Source organism: Leishmania major, chromosome 28, assembly GCF_000002725.2.
Source record: "Leishmania major strain Friedlin complete genome, chromosome 28".
Classification (NCBI taxonomy): Eukaryota; Euglenozoa; class Kinetoplastea; order Trypanosomatida; family Trypanosomatidae; genus Leishmania; species Leishmania major.
Window position 1 is genome coordinate 441,336 of NC_007269.2, and position 21,781 is coordinate 463,116.

Here is a 21,781-nt window from a genome sequence, read left to right on the forward strand (position 1 = left end):
GTTGGGGACGGATGCGCTAGCGAGGGCGCCGCAGGCGCCCTGGCGCAACACTCGTGTCGCGAACCTGAGCGACTGTTCTCTGGGGGACGCCGGGGTGCAAGCATTCCTTTCCATTGTTCTTCCTAGCGCTGCTTCACCGTCCAACAAAGGCTCTAGGCATGCTGTGTCGGCACCGCACCGAGCACATCTCCCTCTTCTGGAGCCCTTGATACTGGACGGTGTAGGTCTGACAGACTGTGGTGCAGTGTGGGTGACTTCCTACTTGGATGAGGTCGCACGGTGTAGAGTCGATGCACGCCCGCTTGGTGCACGTGATGTGTCCGCCTCTCCTTGCAAGCGCTGCCTTCTGCGTACACTCTCTCTGCAGCGGAACACGCTAGGAGCCGTCGGGGTGCTGAAGCTCTTGCACGCCTCCCTCGTAAATCCACGCAGTGAAGGCAGCGCAAACGGGCACATCGTAGAGTCTGTCGATCCCCCCCCCCGGAACTCTTTGGCATCTGTGCCGCGTGGCTCTGTTGGCGGGGAGGGGAACAGCTCGGCCGCCCGCCGGACGCTTCTCATTGCCCTTGGTGCGGGCATGGTGCGATCGACGTGTGAAACTCAACCCCCGGCCGCGGCAGAAGAAGCATCACCACCGCGTAGAAGTCCTCTTCTCTTAGAGGGCTGCGTCGCGGACGAGGCTGATGTACGTGCACTGTACACTGAAGGTTTCCTCTTTGCTTTCCTCGAGTGCTTTCGTGAGGCGGCGCACAGGGAGGTGGGCGACCTGCCGCGCTCCCCGGTGCGGCAGGTGTTGCTGCCGCCCGTGTGCGTGCAGGTGACCAAGATTGATCTCAGCCACAGCCCCTGCCTCGGTGATGCTGGCGTCCGGCAGTTGTTGAGCGCTCTTCTCTGTCTGGAAGCAACGCGTGAAGTGTCGAGCACCACGTGGCACCCGCTCGGCTCTGCGCAGCACGCGAGCTTTCCGACCTCAAAGCCGTCTTTGAAGAAGAGGTGCATCGTACTCTTCTCGACGAGGCGCGCGTGCTGGTAGGCATTCGTGCAGAGGGGGTTCCGCAGAACGCCGAGAATGGCCATCTCACGCCGTGCACATACCTGCCATCGTTAAGGCTGCTGGACCTCTCCGAGAACTCGTTCTACTCCGCTGACCTCATTGGTGCTGTAATGGCTGGGGCTGCTCTGCGTGCACCATACGCACCTTCTCGCGCAGCCGACTCGGCGGCCCCGGAGCACCACGCGGGACAGAGGCACGGCGGCCTAGCGCCGCGCCAAACGGTCCTGAGTGCCACTGCCGGCGAGCACAGCTTCGCCTTGGGCTTGAAGGAGTGTGGGCTTTCGGACGCGGCCTCGCTGCAGCTTCCACTTTCCCTTCAGATGCTGCGAGCCGTGATGCCAAAGTACGAGGAGCTACTCTTTTCCACAGCTTTCTGCCCTCCCCCCCCCTTGTGCCACGGCATCCCATCCAGCCTCAGTCGTGTAGATGCCCTTGGTACCTGGGAGGCAGCCATCTCACCCACTCAGCGCTCCTTCGACTTCGGGAGTTTACGGAAACCCTGGCGCGGAGCACCTCCGTGGGCATCCGGCTGTTCTCGGTCAACGCCTACGTGGAACGGAATGCAATACTTCATCCTGCCACCACGGTGGAGGAGAGCGAGGAAGAGGACATGGAGGGCAGTGAGGCAGCCGCCGTGGAGGCTTCGGGCGTGTCTTGGCTTGGCATAGCGGCTGTGGAGGACAGTGTCCGAGGTTGCGGCATCACCGAGCGAGCCGCCTCAGGAAGCAATGCTCGTTTTGCCGACCGCGGTTTCACTCCTCACGAGTTCACGGCACCGCGGGTGAGTTGACATCAACTTCCCTCCCTGTACAACCTCGCGGCTGTGGAGAAGGCCCGTGACCCTTGCCAGCTTTCCATCATGTCAAAGTCCCTCCGGCGGCGCGGGCCGCAGACCAAGGCGACGGGGCTCGGCACCTGTCCAGCGCACTCTGTCCGCATCAGCGCCTCCGGCGCTGCGGCTCCGGCATCCATTGCGGCTCTCGCTGCACCAGAAATGCGAAGCGGTCAAGCGTATGCGCACCTCTCGAGGCGTGCCAGTGGCAAATCCGAGGCTTCTCGCGCTGATACGGATGGCGACTCTGATGAGTGGGTCGACATGATCGACCTTCACGATGACCGTGCTGCGTTGTGGGCATCACCATCAACGATGACAATAAGCACCAACGACCTCATCGATGCCTTGATTGCCGAGGCGGAGCAGGTGATGCGGGAGCGCAGCCGTTTTTTGAAGGTGGGCCGCCGACTCGCGAGTGCTGATCTGCTTTCGGGCCTGCCCCCTCTATCATCGCGTGGCACGGATAGTGGCCTTGAGTGACGTGAGCTGCGGACAGTGAGAATCAGAGAGGATGGAAGGCCATACGCCTGTTCCAGCTCGTGTGCCTGCGTCCATGTATGTTCGTGCAACACCAAACAGAGCAGGAGAGCCCCCAAAGTGGGGCGGCCAAAATTCGGCCTGCACGCGAATGACTCTGCTAGAAGGACCGAAACAGAGACGGGGCGAGAGAGGGCGGCACTAGATCGCACCGGTCAACTAGGTATGGTGAATGCCCCACTGCTGCCGTGCCGCCTCTCGCTCCCCGTATTACTCGCCTGCAGGCCGAGCTCTTTGAGGATAGTGCGCCGCCTGGACACGTTCTGAGGTGCACAGAGAGCCGCAGGGAATCACTTGTGTAGTTGCTCCGCCCCCCCCTCCCTCTTCCTCATCTATCAAGACTTCTTATCAGGCCTCTCTCTCTCTCATCGAGCGGTTTTCCAGAGCTTCTGTGAGTGTGCGCGTACTTGTGCGGCATCGCAGCTCTCCATGACAGAGCAGACAGGGCTGCATCTTAGAAGTCTTTGTGTGCGCTGCAGCCAGCCACCACACTCTCGAGCGTGATTGTGTAGAAGCTGCGGACGCCGCGCCACCCCATCACATTGCGCTTCCCCCTTCTTCATCTCCTCCACCGGTTCTGCATGGATCTTCTTCGTTTAACAAGGCGGACCTCGTTCAGGCCTTGTCTCTCCTCTCTGCACCTTCAAAAATAAAATGAGCGAGCCGTGCGTCTTCAAGGGGTGCTCGAACATGGCCTTAGTAGCGCTGCCCAAGTGTGAGCACTGTGGGCAGCGCTACTGCACGAGCCACATGCTGCCTGAGCGGCACGGGTGCGGCGATGCGTGCAAGAACGCGGCGCAGCGGCAAGCCACCGCCGACGCGGCGGCACAGCAGCGGGCCCGGCGGCACCTCGGCAATGAGGAGGCGAAGCGGCGGCTGGACAAGAAGCTCGAGGCGAACGAGGCGGCGCGTAGAAAGAAGCTAAAGCCGGCTCAGGCCCCCGCAAAAAAATGAGTTGACATCTGCAGAGACACGACAGGCGGTATACGCAGCGAGCCTTGGCACGTGAGCGACGGTTCCTGAGCAGCGGAAGAGAGTAAACAAGGCAGGTATAGGCAAATGCCTCACTAAAGGTGCCGCTGTCGTTTTTCGTCCCCTCTCTCTCCTCTCCTGTGTGTTCGTTGGTAGTCATCGTCGCCGGCCCATCACGAACAACTCGCTGGATCACAGAGCGAATATTGTGTGGTGGCGTTACAGGTCTGCAAGGCGGGCAAAGGGGGCGCGACGAGGCGCGGACGCCTCTTCTGCCGACAGCAATGCATAGCTGTACGCGCGCGAACGCTCTCCCTCTTGCTGTAGGTGTGCGCGCCTCGGCAACCGCTGCGAGGGCATTCGACAAGAAAGGGGGAAGGGGATAATTGCCACAGCTCAGAGTGGTAGTGTTTTGCGGGCCGCGGACGGATACAAGCACGTCTGCGTACCGGATGCGTGCCTGCACAGGATCTGTGATTCGGACAGCTCATGGGGTGGTCGGGGGCGACCGCCGCGCCTGATAGTGTCTCCTACGGCTTCCTTTATGCACTACCTCCTGATCACGGGGCCTTCCTGTGTCTTCTCCTCCTCGTATTGTCTCTTCCTCTTTTCCGAAAAACTTGGGAAGCTTTCTTCGCCAGACAAGTCTTCCCCCCCCTCTTTATTTTTCCACACTTACGTCCTTCGACATCGCAGGAAAGGTGCGGCACAACACCGTGATCAAGCGCCCACCCACGCTTCACAGACACCCTCATCTACACCGTTACCGCACCTTTGTGTAACGCCGCGGTAGTCATGTCCAAAAAGAACAAGTCCTTCTACGAGAATGATGGCAGCGGTCGAGATACCTTCGTCAACTACGCCGGCGCGTACTGGATGAACCCGTTGCCAGCCGGCACTTTCTTCAAGAGTAGAGGGCACCTGACGCAGTCGAGCGTGCCGACAGAGAACGGAACTAGCCTCGTGATGGATGACAGCACCCCGTACCCGGGCCGGACCCTGTTTGGCAAATCGCGCTACGGCACTACCATTCTGGCAGCAGGCCAGGTCGCCACACTCGACGCTCCGGCTGACTCGCAATCTGGCCACTCTGCCGGTATGGGTAGTACCTCCCGCTCAACCGCCAACCCCTTGGCGGGGACGGATGCGGACGCGCAAGAGTTTGACGGAGAGGCGACGGCACTCGAGCACATCTCATTCGACGTTTCGAACCCGGAGCGGCGTCTGCGGCAGCCAGGGCATTCTACGACCGGCCTGGAGGGCACCGGCGGCGGCTCCACCTACAACGGCGTCAAGGAGCCATGGACAGCGCCGAACGCGGTGGACAGCACGCTGTTGCGGCTGGCTCCTGCGTACGAGTCGACATGCCACTACCACCTGCGCACTGGTCTCTTCTACACCGAGGACGCGGCGCCGCCACACGAGATGACTCTGCCAGACAAGGGTGTCACGTGGGGCAGGTCTCGCTACTACTGAGCGGCGACTCTCGTGTACATGTACATATGCGTGAGAGTGTTGTTGTGCGCAAGGGACGTGGTCGGCCGTGCACCTTGTCGCTTTTTTTTGCCCGTACGCTGCATCTGATGCAACACCATTGTACAGTACCTTCCTTCGCACTCCAGACGTGCGTCGCCGACCGCCCCAGAGCGGCACCTGAACTATCGCCCACCCAGCCACGCGTTTGTAGCCGTCTGTCTGTGTGTGTGTGTGTGTGTGTGTGTGTGTGTCTGCGGTCATCGTCTCCACCTAGACTTCCTACACCTTCGCTGAGCGTCTGCACAAGACATGTGGCCGCAAAGCTGGATACGTCGTGCATATGCACAGGAGGACGTCGGAATCACTCAACAGCATCTCTGAGGTGTCGCTCACGCACGGATCATGTACAGCAGTTTCACGTTTTTCTTTTGTTGTTTCTTATTATGTGCTTGACGCCAGAGAGGCGTAGGCAGATGGCCGCCCCTGCTCCCAAACTCCAACTGCACAGATGCACATGAGCAGAAAAGGAAGGGAAAGCGGGCGCTCACAGACCCTCTCTACGTCGATCTCACGCCAGCACGCACACGATAGCCCTATATATAAATATACTCTTCCATCTCTCTGGTGCTGCTCCTAAACAGACGCTGCGGCCCCGCTTGGTCTGCCTTTCGCTGTTGTATCTCTCTGTGTTGGTGTGTATTGGGAGGGAGGGGGGTGCGTCTGTGCGTGCACTCGAGTTGTTGTTGTTTCCGACCACGGCTTCTTGCTCTGTTTTTTTTTTTGTCTCCTCACCAGATCTTCCTATGGACCGCTGTCTCACATGGATGCTTACGCTCCGCTCCTCTCTTGTCCCCCCCCTCACGCCCGCCCAATCTAGGTGTGACAAGGTGTGAAGACCAAGCACCTTGGCACTGCAGAGAATCAGGCGCTCGCGACGTAGCGATACAAACAAAAAAACTGAAGGATGCGCAGGCCAGTGCCCTTGCACGTCGACGCTGTGTTTCGCTTGCTGCTCTTTCTAAGGGTGGCAGGTGGTGACAAAACATGTGCGGCAGGGGCAGTGCTACCGTCAAAGACACCTCCGCAGAGAAGGACTCGAGAGGGAGAAAGAGACAAGGAGAGATCAATGTAAACTGACACGTATCTGTTGCCATCTGTTTCTTCCCTCGTTATCTACCTATGCTCACTATGTGTGCATGTCTGAGCACGTGCGCGTGTGGAGGGAGGGAAGGTACACGAATTTTCGATGTTCGGCGAGCGAGTGTACCGTTGCTCCCCACTGTGCCAACCGTCCAGCGATGCAAGAGACGAATACAGAAGCGAAGCGAGAGTCCTTAGGGAGGCTAAGGGGATCGATGCTTACCCGCACTTCTTTCTGTTGAGGGGGGCACGCATGCGGCGGACACAAACACACCGTGGGGCGAGGCGGAGGTAATCGTGTGCGGATCGTTCTCTCCTGGTTTTGGTGAAGGGTGTCACCGCTAGAAGCTGTATAGCGTGGACCTTCATCCACCCCTGCCCCGTTAGAATGTTTGTAGCACCCCCTCCGCCGCGGGACTCTCATGGCTGTCAGCCGTGCATGTGCTGCTCCACGCGCTTGAGCTCCCGCTGCCTGCAACAGACAGACTTGAAGGCAAATCTGCATATTCGGTTTCCCGCCCTAGTTGCCCATAAAAGCGTGCGGTGTGGTACCATCGCCGACACTTTGATCCCCACCTCCTTTTTCTTCGTGTCACGATGCTGACTCCACCAGAGCATCGCTTACGCCGCCCCGTCTTTTCGTTTCGTCGCAGTAAAACGGCAACTTCATCTCCTTGCTTTGACCACACCTGTACCTGCAGTTTCTCTTCACGCGCGCCTCTCTCCTTGACTCCGGCCCGTCATCGACACTCCTACGGTACCACGCGCACGCAAACGTGCAGAATTCAAGGGTGCAACGCTTCCACCTCCACCCATGGCGACAGAGCCTGCACGCAACCTTTCTCTGAAAAAGCAAGCAGAAAAACAAAACAGATCAACGCATTGAAGCATTAGCAAACAGGTAAGAAAACCTCGACGTCGTCCACTATCGAAAGTCATCGTTGCGCAGCACCGGTGCACCCCTCTGCCGTAACTACAGCTGCTTTGCTTCTCGTGTGCGAGTTAGCCCTTTTCTTATCCCACTCGTGGACCACGTCTCACAAACCGACATCGAACGCGCTGATCGAAGGAGCGCAGCAAGTGCACTCTAATTCACCTTTTTTTCCGGATTTTGTTGTCATCCTTGTCCTCCTTGCCGCGTGCTGCGCCGATTTCCTCTTCCAGGTACAGCAAAACCTCCATCCCCCTGTGCTCTCCATCCGGCCACGGTACGATGAAATCGATGAGCACGACGGTGCAGCTGTACATCAAGTGCTCGCACTTGTTGGACAGAGATACAACCTCAAAGTCCGATCCGTACGTCACTCTGTTCGAAACTACGGATGGCGGCAAGGTCTGCGAGGGACGCACCGAAGTAATCAAGAATAATCTCAACCCTGAGTTCCATACGTGCATTTCTGTGACCTACTTCTTCGAAATTCGCCAGATTATGCGCGTCGAGGTGTGGGACAGCGACAAGAACAAACCCGATGATCTGCTAGGCGCTGCGGAGTTCACGCTTGGGCGTCTGCTGTCATCGCGTGGCTCCACACTGACGCTCAGCCTCGGCGGCAAGAGCACCGCGACGCTGACTGCGTCGTATGTTGGGTCGCAGCGTGGCACCATTGGCGTGACCTTCCGCGGCCGAAGCCTAAAAAAGATGGACCTGTTCGGCAAGTCGGACCCGTACTTCGTTCTGAGCCGCCTTCTGCCCAGCGGCCAGCGGGTTACCGTCTACAAGAGTGAAGTGGTCAAGAACACGCTGAACCCGCAGTGGAGACCGACGCGGACAATCGACCTGGTGGAGCTGTGCGGTGGCGACTTTGTCTCCCCGTGCATCCACTTCGAGTGCTTCGACCAAGACCCCGGTGAGGACGAGTCGATAGGGAGTTTTGTGATCACTGTGGGGGAGCTGCTCGCTGCGTCTGGGAAGGAATTCGAGCTGGTTGTGGAGAAGAAGGGGAAGCGGAAGTTGCACGGGATTATCGCAGTGGATCGGTGCGACTACGTGAGGAGCTACGACTTTCTCGAGTACTTGCAAGCTGGCATGGCGCTTAACATCGCCTTCTCAATCGACTTTACCGGGTCGAACGGACCGCCGAGCGACCCGCGCTCGCTACATTTCTATAACCCGTACCACCCGAACAGCTACATCCGGGCCATGCTGGCTGTGAGCAACGTTGTGCAGGAGTACGACAGCGACGGAATGTTTCCCGTGTACGGGTTCGGCGCGGTGGCGCCCTTCACGAATGGCACGAGCCACTTCTTCCCGCTGAGCGGCAACCCCTCCAACGCGTACCTGAATGGCATGCAGGCGGTCGTGGACACCTACGCTGGGCTACTGCCCATGCTCCAGTTCAGCGGGCCGACGAACTTTGCGCCGACGATCCGGACGATCACTGACGGAGCGCGACGGCTGCGCGGCGTGTACACGATCCTGCTGATTCTGACCGACGGCACGATCACCGACATGCAGGATACGATCGACGCGATTGTTGCCGCCGATGACGCGCCACTGTCGATTGTGATCATCGGCATTGGCCGCGCCGACTTCAGCGCGATGGTGCAGCTAGACGGAGATGGTGGTGTTCTTCGAGATCGCAGCAACCGACCAGCGCGGCGCGACTTGGTGCAGTTTGTGTCGTTCAGTGAGTTTGAGGGAAAGAATCCTGCAAGGCTTGCAGCCGCGGTGTTGCTGGAGATTCCGAAGCAGGTGGAGGTGTGGGGGCGCATCGTGCACGCAACCCCGGGTCACTTCTAAAACGTTCCGAGTACAACTCCCTCTTGTTGTTTTGCGTGTAGCGAATTTCCCTTTCTTTTCGCATGTTTGCGTTGCTTCTATTCAGTGTCTCGATATTGTTTTCCTTGAGTCACCTCCTTCTCTGATCACTGCACCTGCTGGCTTTTCTTTTTCTCTCTCTGCACGCGCGTGCCTGTACCCGCTGTACGCGTGGCAGCTCAGATCTCTGATCTATTTACTTTTTTTGTAGGTGCACTTGCGCATCGGTGTGCCTGTGTGCGCGTGTGTGTGTTGCGTCCGTGCATGTGCATATATTGGGCATATCTTGGCTGCTCATGTCATCGAAAGTGCGGTGACGACAAAACAGGATTGGGCTCTCTGGGTCGCGACAGGCGAATGGCTGCGCTACCGCAGCTTCCGGAGCCCCGATGGGATGCTGCCTCTGCGCCGGTACGGCGTCGATGTCGGGCGTAGATGTAGTTGTGTGCCGCATGAGGCTCTTTCAGCGTGAGCTCCTTCCGACAGATGGTTGGGCGGCCGTGACGCAGAGGCATCCTATTGTCACCCATGATGCTGCTCCAACTCTGCGAGACTTTCACTCTGTTCTTCTTTGCTTGGTCCCCTTCTCTCCCGTTTTTTTTTTGAATTTCGTGGGAACGACGTCACACGACATCGAACCCGCCCATAAACACACGCACACACCCGCCAATGTCTGCCCCTCTTCTCTCCTTATTCCACACGCACTGATATCGGCAGGGTATCTAAGCGTCACGCCGCTCTCAAGTCGCTATCTTTCATCCTTCACGCCTTATTTTTCATCGAACTTTCTCGCCCACACGCCGCCTGATTTCAAACAGAATATCACCTACTCTTCTCCGACCCGTGTGCAAGCGTCTCTCGATCTCTCGCGCATCGACGCCTCGATTGTTTCCCTTGTTTTCGACTTTCTGTGTTGTTGTTTGACGGTGTGTCGTGTTGTCCGCTTATACTGTGCTCCATTAAGCGGCGCGCGAACACCTTCCCCTCCCCCTCCCCTTCTCTCACCTGCCCTTCACCCCCCCCTCCTCAAGCCGACCTACGTACCAGCAGCACCTGTCTCTGTCTCTCCACCAGTTTCGAGACAAGTTGTCGGCCAGAGTCGTATATCTGTTGCTCTTCGGGTGTTTCGCTCACTCGTTTTCTCTCTCTCTCTCTCTCTGGAGTTTCGCGTCTGGAAGGAATCCGGAGGCATCCTTTACTTTTCCACTTTCCTTTTTGAACTAGTGCGCAGCTGTGCAGCCTTCGCCTCCGCCTCGGCGCCCCCATCGCCATCGCCTTCGCCTCTGCATTTGCCTTTGCAGTTACCTCTCTGTGCTGTCTAAAGGACAACATAAAAGGAACGGACGCAGGAAAAGATGACGCGGAAAGACAACCTAACACTCATGGCCGTGTGCCTCGTGTCCGCCATACTGGTGGTGTCGGCTGCGGCTGTCCCTGATGGCAGCGGCAAGGTGGAGTCGCCGTGCATCGGCGTTGACCTGGGTACGACGTACTCGGTTGCCGGTGTTTGGCAGAAGGGTGAGGTCCACATTGTCACGAACGAGATGGGCAACCGCATCACCCCGTCTGTGGTCGCCTTCACCGACGCGGAGCGTCTGGTCGGCGATGGCGCGAAGAATCAGTTGCCGCAGAACCCGGAGAACACCATCTACGCCATCAAGCGTCTCATCGGCCGCAAATACGCGGACCCCACCGTTCAGAATGACAAGAAGCTGCTCTCGTACCATATTGTGGCGGACAAAACTGGCAAGCCGCTCGTGCAGGTGACGGTGAAGGGCCAGCAGAAGCGGTTCACGCCTGAGGAGGTGAGCGCCATGGTGCTACAGAAGATGAAAGAGATCTCTGAGACCTTCCTCGGCGAGAAGGTGAAGAACGCCGTCGTAACGGTGCCAGCGTACTTTAATGATGCGCAGCGCCAGGCAACGAAGGACTCCGGTAAGATCGCCGGCCTTAACGTCGTCCGCATCATCAACGAGCCCACAGCGGCGGCCATAGCGTACGGGCTCAACAAAGCTGGCGAGAAGAACATCCTGGTCTTCGACCTCGGTGGCGGCACGTTCGATGTGTCGCTGCTGACAATCGACGAGGGTTTCTTCGAGGTGGTCGCGACGAACGGTGATACCCACCTCGGTGGTGAGGACTTCGATAACAACATGATGAAGTTTTTCGTGGACGGCCTCAAGCGCAAGCAGAACGTCGACATCTCGAATGACCAGAAGGCCCTGGCCCGTCTGCGCAAGGCATGCGAGGCTGCGAAGCGTCAGTTGTCGTCCCACCCGGAGGCGCGCGTAGAGGTGGACAGCCTTGTCGAGGGCTACGACTTCAGCGAGAAGATCACGCGGGCCAAGTTCGAGGAGCTGAACATGGCCCTCTTCAAGAACACGCTGGTGCCTGTGCAGAAAGTGCTAGAGGATGCAAAGCTGAAGAAGAGTGACATCGACGAGATCGTCCTGGTCGGCGGCTCGACCCGAATTCCGAAGGTGCAACAGCTCATCAAGGACTTCTTCAGCGGCAAGGAGCCGAACAAGGGCATCAACCCCGACGAGGCCGTCGCGTACGGCGCTGCGGTGCAGGCGGCCGTGCTGACGGGCGAGAGCGAGGTGGGCGGCAAGGTCGTGCTCGTTGATGTGATTCCCTTGTCTCTCGGCATCGAGACCGTTGGCGGAGTCATGACGAAGCTGATCGAGCGCAACACGCAGATCCCGACCAAGAAGAGCCAGATCTTCTCCACCTATCAGGACAACCAACCCAGCGTGCTGATTCAGGTCTTCGAGGGCGAGCGCGGGATGACGAAAGACAACCGCTTGCTTGGCAAGTTCGACCTCTCCGGCATCCCGCCGGCGCCGCGCGGCGTGCCGCAGATCGAGGTCGCCTTCGATGTGGACGAGAACAGCATCCTGCAGGTGACGGCGAGCGACAAGTCCTCTGGAAAGCGGGAGGAGATCACCATCACAAATGACAAGGGCCGCCTCAGCGAGGAGGAGATCGAGCGCATGGTGCGCGAGGCTGCCGAGTTCGAGGATGAGGACCGTAAGGTGCGCGAGCGTGTCGAAGCGAAGAACTCGCTAGAGAGCATCGCGTACTCCCTTCGCAACCAGATCAACGACAAGGACAAGCTTGGTGACAAGCTCGACGCGGACGACAAGAAGGCGATCGAGGAGGCTGTGAAGGATGCCCTCGACTTTGTCGACGAGAACCCCAATGCAGACCGTGAGGAGTTCGAGGCAGCACGCACGAAGCTGCAGAGTGTGACGAACCCCATCATTCAAAAGGTGTACCAGGGCACCGCCGGCTCTGGTGCAGAAGAGGCGGACGCGATGGATGACTTGTAGTCGGCCACGTGAAAGCAAAACAGAAGAGCAGAATATACAAGAAGAGCAGAGGAAAGGGGGCGCGGCACCGGATGGCACCAACGGCGCACATCATGGCACGCTCAGCTTTCACTGTACACGACAAAACAGAGGGTTTCTCCAAACGCCGTATCTGCACCGAGATAGGGAGAGGTGTAGCGCGAAGCCCACTCGACGATGACAGTTCTCTGTTTCTTTGGCAATCGTGTATGCGCGCCGTCGCCGCCACATCCCTCTCCTTTTTTTTTCTCACTGTTTTGAGCGTCGCCTCTTTCCTTCTTCTCTGTTCGCCGCATTATACCATTGCGGTTGTGTGTATGCGCGCGTGTGCGTTGCGCCTTGAACTTTATGGGGTTCTGTGTGAGCTCATTTTGTGTGTGCCCTTCTTGCTTCTCGTCCTCCTATTCGGCATCATCTCGGTCTGGCGAGCATGTACACACACGCACACACACACACACAGGGAGAGAGACAGACAAACAAAGACACACCCGCTGACCTGGAGAAACCCACTGTGCCGTCATTGCTTTCCTCGTCTCCCTTCCCTTTCCCTATGCGCTCAGCTTGGTACCTTGCGCGTTTATGTGGGTATATGTGTATGTGTATGTACGTGCCTGTGTGTGTGTTCTTCCGTCAGTGAGAAACGCGTGCGCCCTATCCCCTTTCTTCAGTTTCCGTCATCACTTGTGGTACACGTGCCGCCCCGTCGCGTGCGCTCGCCTGCTCTCTCTGCCTGTATGTTTTCTTCTGTTGTTGCTTGCTGCCCTCTTTTGTTTTTCGCCATCTTTTTTTTTCGTTGTTTTTCGCGCTCAGTGAGTTGTTGCGCGACTCTCTGTGCGTGTGTGCGCTTCTTCTGTGTGTGCGTGTGGCCATCTGAGCTTCTTCGTGCTACGCAGCGTCCCTTTCGTGCCACACTCCCCCCCCGTCCGCTCCGAATTCTTTCCACTGCGTTTGAGTGATCCTGTGGGCGTCTCTCACGATGACACTTTCCATCGCACTGCACGTGCGCCGCCCCTCTGTCTCTCGCATCCTCTCTTTGTGTTTTTGCTGTTGCTGCTGCTCTCTCTCTCTCTCGATGCACTTCACCAGATGGCTGACTACGGGCACCTTGGTAGGCCGCCAGCTTCCCACCCGCCCTCCCCACTTCCTGAAAGTTACACGTAATTTCGTGTGCTCTTTTCGCCCCACTGAATGATCGTGCTCTCTCCCTCTCTCTCTCTCTCTTTCTGAACCACTGGCCGAGGGTGTACGATGTGCGAGCACCATCGTCTGTGCGGCGTGCAAATGTGGAGGTGGGCGGGGTGGATCGGCGGCTATGCGAGAGAAGGAAAAAAAAAGCAGATGGGATGCAGTGGTGATGGAGGCCGAAGTAGCAGTTATGCTGCTCACTGGCGCGATAAACTAGAAAGCTTTTTCAGCCTCACCCTTTGCCTGTGTTCAACTCTTCGACTGAGAAAGAGACACCCCCGGGAGCGCTGGATGTTGTCGTTGGTGGATGCTGATGAAGAGGTGGAACAAGAGAATTGAAGTGCGGTGACTGAGAAGAAGGGGCAACGTTGTCGAGACAGCCCGAAAGGTGACTGTAAGGCACATACACGCAATACTCCCCCAGCCCGCCTTCAGCCGACACACACACACACACACACACACACACACACACACACACACACACACACACACACACATAGAGAGAGAGAGAGAGAGATGGAAAGCGGACGACGTGCGAGGAAACCAGTCTTCCGCACCGATCTCCGCCACGCCCTTCCCCTGCCGTTATCGACACGCATGTAGGGCGAACCTCTTGTTCTTTGACCTGTCAGACGCACGCCGTTTCACTGTGTCTCTGAGTCTCTGTGTTAGTGCGTCTCGTTCTCCTGCGTAGCTGACGCCCCTGTATGCCTTTTACTGTTGAAACGCCCTGTGACGGCGTGAAAGCAGAACAAGGGTGAAGAGGACGCAGATACATGAATATATATATATATACATATGGATGCACATCTATATATTTGTACGCATAACCGCCAGTGAAAATATCAAGAGCCAAAAAAAAGGGGGCAAAGACGAAAATAAACGAGCACAACAGGGGAGAAACAGGAGAGCTCGTCTTGTCGGTTGAGGTGTACGTGTACGTGTTTTTTGTTGCTGTTTCGATGCCTCTCTCTCTCTCTCTCCTTCATGGACGTATGTTGGCTGTTTGTTTTGGGCTACTTCTTTTTTTTTGCAGATTTTGAATGGGCGCCAAAATGAAGGGACGGGCAAAAAAAGGAAAAGAAAAACACAACCAACGAAATCAAACACCAATACAAGCTCACCGACACCGACACGTGCACAACCATACGAAAAAAAAAACGAAGTGAAGGCTGTTCCAGATAATGCGAGGGGGCAAAGCAACAGAAAACGCACACGCTGAACACATGTACACCACCAACAACAATACTGATGGGCTTTTTTTGTGGGCTTGTCTGTGTGCGTGTGTGCGATTGTTGTGCCCTTTCTCGTTGTTTCTGTCGTTACGGATGTGCCGTCCTCCCTCTTTCTCGTTTTCTTTTTTCTTTCGCTCTGCCGGGAGATTTCGTTTTCTTCACACACTCATCCATACGCACACAGGCGCGCATTGGTAGATTTTCTGTTTTTTTTTTCATTCTTCTGTCAGCTCGTGCTGGTTGATGTGGAAGCTTGTCTCTCCGACTGTGCCTATATCTCACCTGCGTTCTGTTAGGCCGCAAAATCCACACGCAAGAGATCCGAATGCCTTGTGCGCTGTGCAAGAGGCGCTCCGTGGCCAAAGCAGCAGAGAGTAATAGAGAAAGAAAACAACGCAGCAGCTGTGACCGGTATCATGCGTCGATGTGAATCATTCAACTGCGTTGTGTGCTGTGCTGTGTGTGTGTGTGTGTGTGTGTGTGTGTGTGGGCTTTCCTTCTCCGGTTTACTTATTTTTATTTGGCATTTCTGTTTCTGTTTCACTTTAAAAGTGCGGCACGCGTTTCCCTCGCTTTTGTTTTCGATTGAGTTGTTGTCACTGTGATCCATTGTTTCGTCGGTTCTGTGCGGTCTTTTCTGTGTACGTGTGCCTGCGTTCATGTGCGTCGTTTGTTTGTCTCTGTGTGTGCGCGCGTTTTTTTGTTGTTTGTTTGGCTGGCCTCCTCCCCCCCCCCCTCCCTCTCCTTTTCTCTCCTCTCCTGCCCCCTCCCCTCTTCCCTCTTCCCTCCACCCTCTTTTCATGGTAGGATCAGTCCGTCCTTCAGCAGCGACGTTGGTTCCACATTCGAAACGCATTGTGAACAAGTGCGCAAGAAGGCAAGGCGACGAGGAAAAGAAGGCGGCGGCGTACCTGTGTGCGTCACGGGGTTTCAGTGCCTTCTATGACGGTGAGCGATGGATACCCAGGAAGGAGGCAGTGCGCAACCACAAAGAAAGAACTCCGAAGAAACCCGCCCCTCAACTGTATCTCTCTTCTTTTTCTAAAGTAACCGTGTGCGCCTCTACTCTCTGTCCCTCCTCCGAAGTAGTGATGGTGCTGCTGATGAAGGTATCGCCTCACGCCGAACCAGTACAGACGGTAACGCGCACGTACAGCAACATTAGGTCAACAGAAATTAACAATGAGCACGCGTGCTTCTTCCTGACTTGAACGAAAAAAAAAGAAGCGGTAATTGTGGTGATGGCACTGCAGGTGACACCAGCGTATTGACTTGGATGGAGACAACACCTACGGAGCGGGAGCCTGAGAAGACTGTCAAGGCCTGTGAAGGCGCTTCGTGCGAGAGAGAGGGCTGCCCGTCGAGCCTCCCCCTCCCCTTCCATGTCCCGCAGAACCGCGATCTGTGACCTCCTGGTGGCCTCCTTCCTCTCCAAAGGGCGTCTACTTCACACAGAGCTGAGTGCCCGTCCCGTTTGCCTCCAACGGTGGCTCTCGCATCTTGCTTCCTGCGGAGCAACCGGCGAATGCTCACTGGCCTCCCTCCAGCGTCTTTACGCTGATATCTCTGCCGCTCTCTCCCTTCCTGTGGTGGCCGGGTCTTCTTACCGTTGAATATTCACCTCTTGCTCGCTCGCTCAACGGCTCACACGCACACGCGCGCGGAGGAGGAGTCCACAGTCGTTGGTGCTTGCCTAGTGTGTGGGGTTTGTACCTCATACGCACACATACATGCGCATAGATACACCCTTGCGAAACAACGAAACACACATTGACGGGCAGTGGCACTGGTGAGTTATCTTCAAAGAAGCGCACAAACCACCATCCTCGACTCCCCTTCCATCCCACCTCAAACCTGACCCCTCGGCCACCTTTTCCATTCACTACACACACGCACACGGTCACACACTCCTGCTTCGCGCCGCTCGTCCACCACCACCTCCTTCTCCTCGGTGCGGGCGAGCTGGAGTCTTCTACTGCGACACCTCGGGGCTACACAGACCTCTCTCTCCCCATATATATGAATATACACGCGGTAGCAAGCCGTCTTCTCAATCATAAGCATCCCTGAAGCTTCGTTCCGCAGTTTCCTTCTCCGTCGCTCTCCTTCGCACGTTACACTGGGCGTCGTTCACTGGCGGTGCGCACTACCGTCCTTGCCCAGCCGCACCATCTCACTCTTTGCTGCCCTGGGGCGTCTCTGCGTTCGTATTGGTGGATGGGGTCTTCTCACACATGCAGTATCATGTGCAGCTCGCCCTAGCACCCTCGTGCGCGGCGAGCGACTTCGACGGCGGTGATGGGGTCAGCGGTACCGCTTCTTCGCCGTCGCTCGTCGCATCACCGTCTTCGACCTCAGCTCAAGCGAACTCATCGCCAGCCCACCACCAGCAAAGCGACAGCGGTAGTGGTGTCGGCATCACGGTCGGTCAAGGTCTGTTGAGTGGTCGCCGCCTCGCTGTGCGAGTGGCACCGCCGTTGACATCAAGTGCCGCCCCTGTAGTCCATGTCCCCGCTAGCGCCGGCGGCGGCATGAGAGGAGGTGCAAGTCATTGGCACTCAGGCGACAGCCTTTGCAGCGGTGCTCACAGTAGCATGTGCGCGTCCTCTTCTCACCATGCCGCATCCGAAATTCCGGCCTCGATGACGAGCACCACCACCGGCAGAGTCAACACCTCCTCGGCCTACGGCAAAGGTATCGTCCGCATCAGCGAGCTTCGGCGACAAGGAGTAGCCTCCGTCGAATCAGGCCTGCGGCTGGCCACACTCCCAGGAGGCCGCTCGGTAGCCGCGGCTACATCCACTCACGGAAGTGACGCTGCTCATGGTGGTGCCAGCGCGGACGGAGATGTCTTTTACGGGGCCTCGACGCCGCATGCCGCGCCCTCGCAGCGGCGCACACGGCAGCGTGGCTCACCGACGGCGGCAGCCACCACCTCCGTATCTGTCTCGTCCTCGAAACGTGCACGCGGTGATCGTAGCGGTGTAAGCACCAGCGGCGGAGCGCAGCGTCGCGGCCGAGGGAGCAGCGGAGGCTCGCGCGCCTCCGCAGCGGTGGCACTGCGCAGTGATGGACAGTTGTGTGACTACCGCTGGTTCACCGCACGTGGGCGCCGCTGTTTCGTCTACGACGGCCGCACATACAAAGGCTCTAGCGCCCATCGAATGTGGGAGAAGGTCAAGGGGGCGGCGCGGCAGCGTGGTCTGTTGCCGCCGCAGCAAGCCACGGCGGCGTCGCGCACATGGGATGCACCACGTGCTCGCGGAAGAGCAGATGCCAGCGTTGCCCACTCAGCAGCAGCGGCGCACATTACTGTGCCGCGTTTGCACCAGGCGTCAGCTCGCGCGCGCTCCGCAGCTGAGCACGTTCTTCTCCCGCAGCAAACCAAGCGGAGGTCGGCCGCGGTATCCCCAGGACAGGTCGACGACTTGACCCGCACCGGGGTTCTCGTTCCTTCACAGTTGCGGGGGGAGTGGCGCACCCTGATGGAGGAGCTTGGCATGATGCCAGATGATGACAGGGACGCGATGACAAGCGGCAGAGAAGGGTGCCTCTTGAAGGCAGGTGGTGGAACGCAGCCTCCGGATGGTGCCAGATCGACCAGGCCACCCTGCTCTCCACCGCGCCGTGCTCACCTCTCCGCGAGCAGCGCAGCCACAGAGGATGTGGTTGAAATCAGCGACAGTAACTCGACCTGCGACGACACGGACAACTCTGGCTCCGACACTTCTAGCAGTCTCTCATCGACAGCCTCGCCCACTGTGGTGAGCGGCAAAGCTGACAGTGGGCAGCGTAACGCCAACACCGTTGCGGCTGGTGTGCCACTGCAGTGGCCCGCCACGTCGTACTTCAGTGACGCAAGCAGTGAGTGGTCTTCTACGTCATCCTTCACGACGTCACCTGCGCGGCCGCCATCGTCGACGTCGAGCAACTCGCCGAGGCGGAAGCGTGCAAAGCAAGAGCGGCGCATAAAGCACGCTGTAACCAGCACCACCACCACTGGTGCACCGGCACGCCTTCGCAGATATCATGGGGTGCAGGTGGTAGAGCAGGACGGGTGGGTATACCCGGTAGATGTGTACGCATCGCAGCAGCAGCAGCAGCAGCAGCGGGAGCGGGAAGATGAGCAAGTGAGAGAGACAGCACCAGGCGTAGCTTCTTGTGGTGCCACTCTACCAGCTGCGAACGAGAACCGCACCGGTGTTAGCGGTGGCCAGCCGTCAGTGCCCTGTGGTGTCCATGACCTGCACTTGGCTGATCTCTACAGAGAGGCAGTGACTACGCAAAGTAACGTGGCCCTTGCCCCACAACTCTCTGTTCCCGCGCTGCTGGCTGTGCCCTTACCCTCCTCCAAGGCGTCTGCGGGGCTGTCTGTAGTGAGTGGGAGCGGCGCAGCTGTCCCGGTACGACCTGCCGCTATTTCAAGCGCGGCTCAGGGACGCCTTCTGAGCAGTGCCGTCGCACTCCAAAGCAACGTCGGTAGGGGTTGCGTCTCCGCGTTCTTGGGTGCTGATGACAACCTCGACGACTTCAATACCGCAGACCTGGCCGACATGTTCGTCACAGGAGAAGAAATCGGGGGTCTCCGCTACGATGGCTGAACACGAATGAACGCGAACGGTTGATCGCTCCCTCCCAGGGCGACCTGCCTCCCTTTCCGAGAGGGCACCGCCTGCGCTCACGAATGAGTACCCCACACTGGGAGCGACACTGGCACGAAAAATAAACGCAAGAAAGCAGAAGGGAGGCTGTGGATGGTCTGCGCGGAGACGCCGTGAGGCTCATAGTGAGCGGAAACCTATGGAGGTGGACTCACTGACGGTGCTCGCGGTTCGTGTGCAGGGGATGCAGCCTTTCCTCTACCAAAGCACTGACACCGCAACTTTACACGTTTTTTTTTAATGATCGGTAATGACCGCCGCGCAGAGCAGGTTATTACTCAGTGTGCTGGAGAGGAGGCACTTGCGGCGGCTCTCGTGTGAGCCGCGCCGTGCAAGGTGCGATGCTAAGTGGTCTAGTGAAGTGATGCCATCCATGGCTATTGCTGCATTTTCATCCCTATTTCCTTTCGTCCCTGTTGCTGCCCCCTCTCCCTCCCCCCTCTCTCTCTCTATCTTCAGGAGGCCAACTCCTTTCAACTTCCTTTGCGTCCTCTCGGCCGCCGCACTGGGACGTCATCACAGACGTTCACACCCTCTCGCATCCCCAAGACACGCACGCACGGGGAAGAGGGTGGGGGGGGGTGGGGGCACAGACGCCCGCACCCACGCCCCTTCTTGTAAGTTTTTTTTTTGTTGTTGTTTGCGGTGCGAAGGCACTCTTCTTGTGTCTGCGCATCTCGTACAAGATGAGCATTCCCGCCTCGGCACCAGTGGGCAAGTGGCTGATTGTCCGCTCCGATCGCCTTGTCCTGTCGGTAGACAAGGCCGACCACGTGTACGTTGTTGGACGAGGGCGGCAGCTGCCATCTGCTCAGCTGCTGTCGCACAAGTACGCCTCGCGGGAACACCTAGCGGTGGTATGGCACCCCCCTCACCTCTACATGATCCAAGAGGGGAAGAACCCCTCCTTTCTCGGTGCGAGTTGCACACCCGTGCCTCGGTTGCATGACGCCGCCGCCGCCGAGTTAGACGGGAGCGCCCCGTCCTTGTGGCAGCGCGCGCAAGTGAAGTTTAGTGCAACGGCCGCCGCAAAGGAGGCCACAGCGCACCAGAGCGCCGGCGACATCATCACGGTCGACGTTCCTCTGTGTGACCCACTGACGGTCACGCAGGCGCCTGATCGCCATGCGATCGGCGCGGCGACTGTGCACTTCCCCGAGGAACTCGCTCTGCCAACGCTGACGGTTCGCTTTGAAGGAACGGAGGTCACCCGTGAGGATGCTACGGCGGCAGCGACAACGAAGACGACCGCGGAGATGCTCGCTGTGCCGTCAGCCAGGGCCCTCGGCGGGGGCGACGATGATGACGAGGAACTTAGTGACGGGGAGAGGAAAGCGAGCAGGTCCTCTAGGGGACGGACCGGGGGCGGCGAAGGCGCGGCGGCGGCCAATGGGAGTGGGAATCCGGGGTGGCGTGGGTTACTGGATGTGGCGCTTCAACAGCAACAGCAGCAGCAGCAGCAGCAGCAAGACACGTCGGGCTCATCACCGGCAGCGCAGGCAACGGCAGCTCGATCGGAGCGACAGCGTTCTCTTGGAGCTGGCGCGCCATTTGCGCAGGTCCCATTTGGCAGCGCATCGGAAAAGGCACATGCACCAGCCTGTGCGAATCCTGCGCCGCACAAGATGGGGGTCTGGGAGTGGAAGAACCACGTAGAAGGTAAGGACAGTGACCTCGTGTCGTGGCACAAGTACAACCTCGTCGTGGCAGCGCTACTGGAGAAGGCGTATCAAGACACCTCGCTTGCCAAGATCAAGATCCCTGACTCGGCCATGTTTGGCAAGCCAGATGCGAAGGGGTGCACGTACGGCGTGTGCTTCGCGGAGAAGGCGCTCGACGGGGCGATGATCCAGTATTCCCTGAAGGAGCCCAGCAAGTTCTGCGTGATCCGTCGCACTGGCGGGCCTCCGGTAGACCGCAGGCGCGCGAAGAAGGCGCACGTCATTCCGTCGCCGCCATCGTCGGAAGATAGTGTGAGCGACAGCGAGGATAGCTCCAGCGATGACTCTGACGCGGAGGCAAGTGCGACCTCCTCTTCCTCGCCTAGAAACAGTAGCAGTGGTAGCGACGGAAGGCCCCCAAAGAAGAGGCGGCGGCCCTACTAGGCGCCCGAGCCACGTGCGCATGTATGAGCACGCATCAGCCTCTGTATAGCGAACAAGAGACTTTTTGGCACGCCCTCTCTCCCCCCCCTCCCCTCCCCGCTCTCCCCACACCACCGGTCACGAGGCGGCACACATTTCGCTGTGTTCGACGTGGGTTCTCTGTGGACGTGTGTGTGTGTGTGTGTGTGTGTGTATCCCTTTGCTGACCAGGCGGACGCGTGGTGCAGTGGCTTCCCATGATCGATGCGCGTTGCGTCTGGATTAATCTTCCGTTTGTTTGACTGTCGCCATTATGCTTTATCGGTGTTTTTTCTCCCCCTCCCTTCTGAAGAAGTTCATAGATGAGGACGAGAAAGCAGCTGGCCAGAGGGCACTGAGTGGGGAAGAGATTGTGTATCGTGTGGAGGGAAGAAAACGGGCAGCCGACCCGTTCTCCAAACGCGTACAGGTGGTGGCTGAGACGGTCATTGTTC

General features: G+C 58.1%; 6 protein-coding genes and 1 pseudogene across 6 annotated transcripts, besides 1 other annotated feature; all 7 read left to right on the forward strand.

Moving 5' to 3' along the window:
* Positions 1 to 577: 577 nt before the first annotated feature.
* Positions 578 to 2,369, forward strand: LMJF_28_1165 (annotated as a pseudogene).
* Positions 578 to 2,369: a sequence feature.
* A 711-nt stretch (positions 2,370 to 3,080) lies between these two features.
* On the forward strand, positions 3,081 to 3,380 carry LMJF_28_1170 (conserved hypothetical protein; the record flags this gene model as incomplete). Its single annotated transcript, XM_001684347.1, has 1 exon — positions 3,081 to 3,380. One exon carries the CDS (start codon positions 3,081 to 3,083, stop codon positions 3,378 to 3,380), a length of 300 nt encoding a protein of 99 aa, XP_001684399.1.
* Positions 3,381 to 4,193: 813 nt separating this feature from the next.
* Positions 4,194 to 4,874, forward strand: LMJF_28_1180 (conserved hypothetical protein; the record flags this gene model as incomplete). The annotated part of the gene is made up of 1 exon (XM_001684348.1): positions 4,194 to 4,874. One exon carries the CDS (start codon positions 4,194 to 4,196, stop codon positions 4,872 to 4,874), a length of 681 nt encoding a protein of 226 aa, XP_001684400.1.
* A 2,353-nt stretch (positions 4,875 to 7,227) lies between these two features.
* LMJF_28_1190 (copine i-like protein) lies at positions 7,228 to 8,754 on the forward strand (the record flags this gene model as incomplete). Its single annotated transcript, XM_001684349.1, has 1 exon — positions 7,228 to 8,754. The coding sequence occupies one exon, from the start codon at positions 7,228 to 7,230 to the stop codon at positions 8,752 to 8,754; it is 1,527 nt and encodes a 508-aa protein (XP_001684401.1).
* Positions 8,755 to 10,127: 1,373 nt separating this feature from the next.
* Positions 10,128 to 12,104, forward strand: LMJF_28_1200 (putative glucose-regulated protein 78; the record flags this gene model as incomplete). The annotated part of the gene is made up of 1 exon (XM_001684350.1): positions 10,128 to 12,104. One exon carries the CDS (start codon positions 10,128 to 10,130, stop codon positions 12,102 to 12,104), a length of 1,977 nt encoding a protein of 658 aa, XP_001684402.1.
* A 4,672-nt stretch (positions 12,105 to 16,776) lies between these two features.
* LMJF_28_1210 (conserved hypothetical protein) lies at positions 16,777 to 19,143 on the forward strand (the record flags this gene model as incomplete). Its single annotated transcript, XM_001684351.1, has 1 exon — positions 16,777 to 19,143. The coding sequence occupies one exon, from the start codon at positions 16,777 to 16,779 to the stop codon at positions 19,141 to 19,143; it is 2,367 nt and encodes a 788-aa protein (XP_001684403.1).
* Positions 19,144 to 19,889: 746 nt separating this feature from the next.
* On the forward strand, positions 19,890 to 21,308 carry LMJF_28_1220 (conserved hypothetical protein; the record flags this gene model as incomplete). The annotated part of the gene is made up of 1 exon (XM_001684352.1): positions 19,890 to 21,308. The coding sequence occupies one exon, from the start codon at positions 19,890 to 19,892 to the stop codon at positions 21,306 to 21,308; it is 1,419 nt and encodes a 472-aa protein (XP_001684404.1).
* Between the last annotated feature and the right edge of the window lie 473 nt (positions 21,309 to 21,781).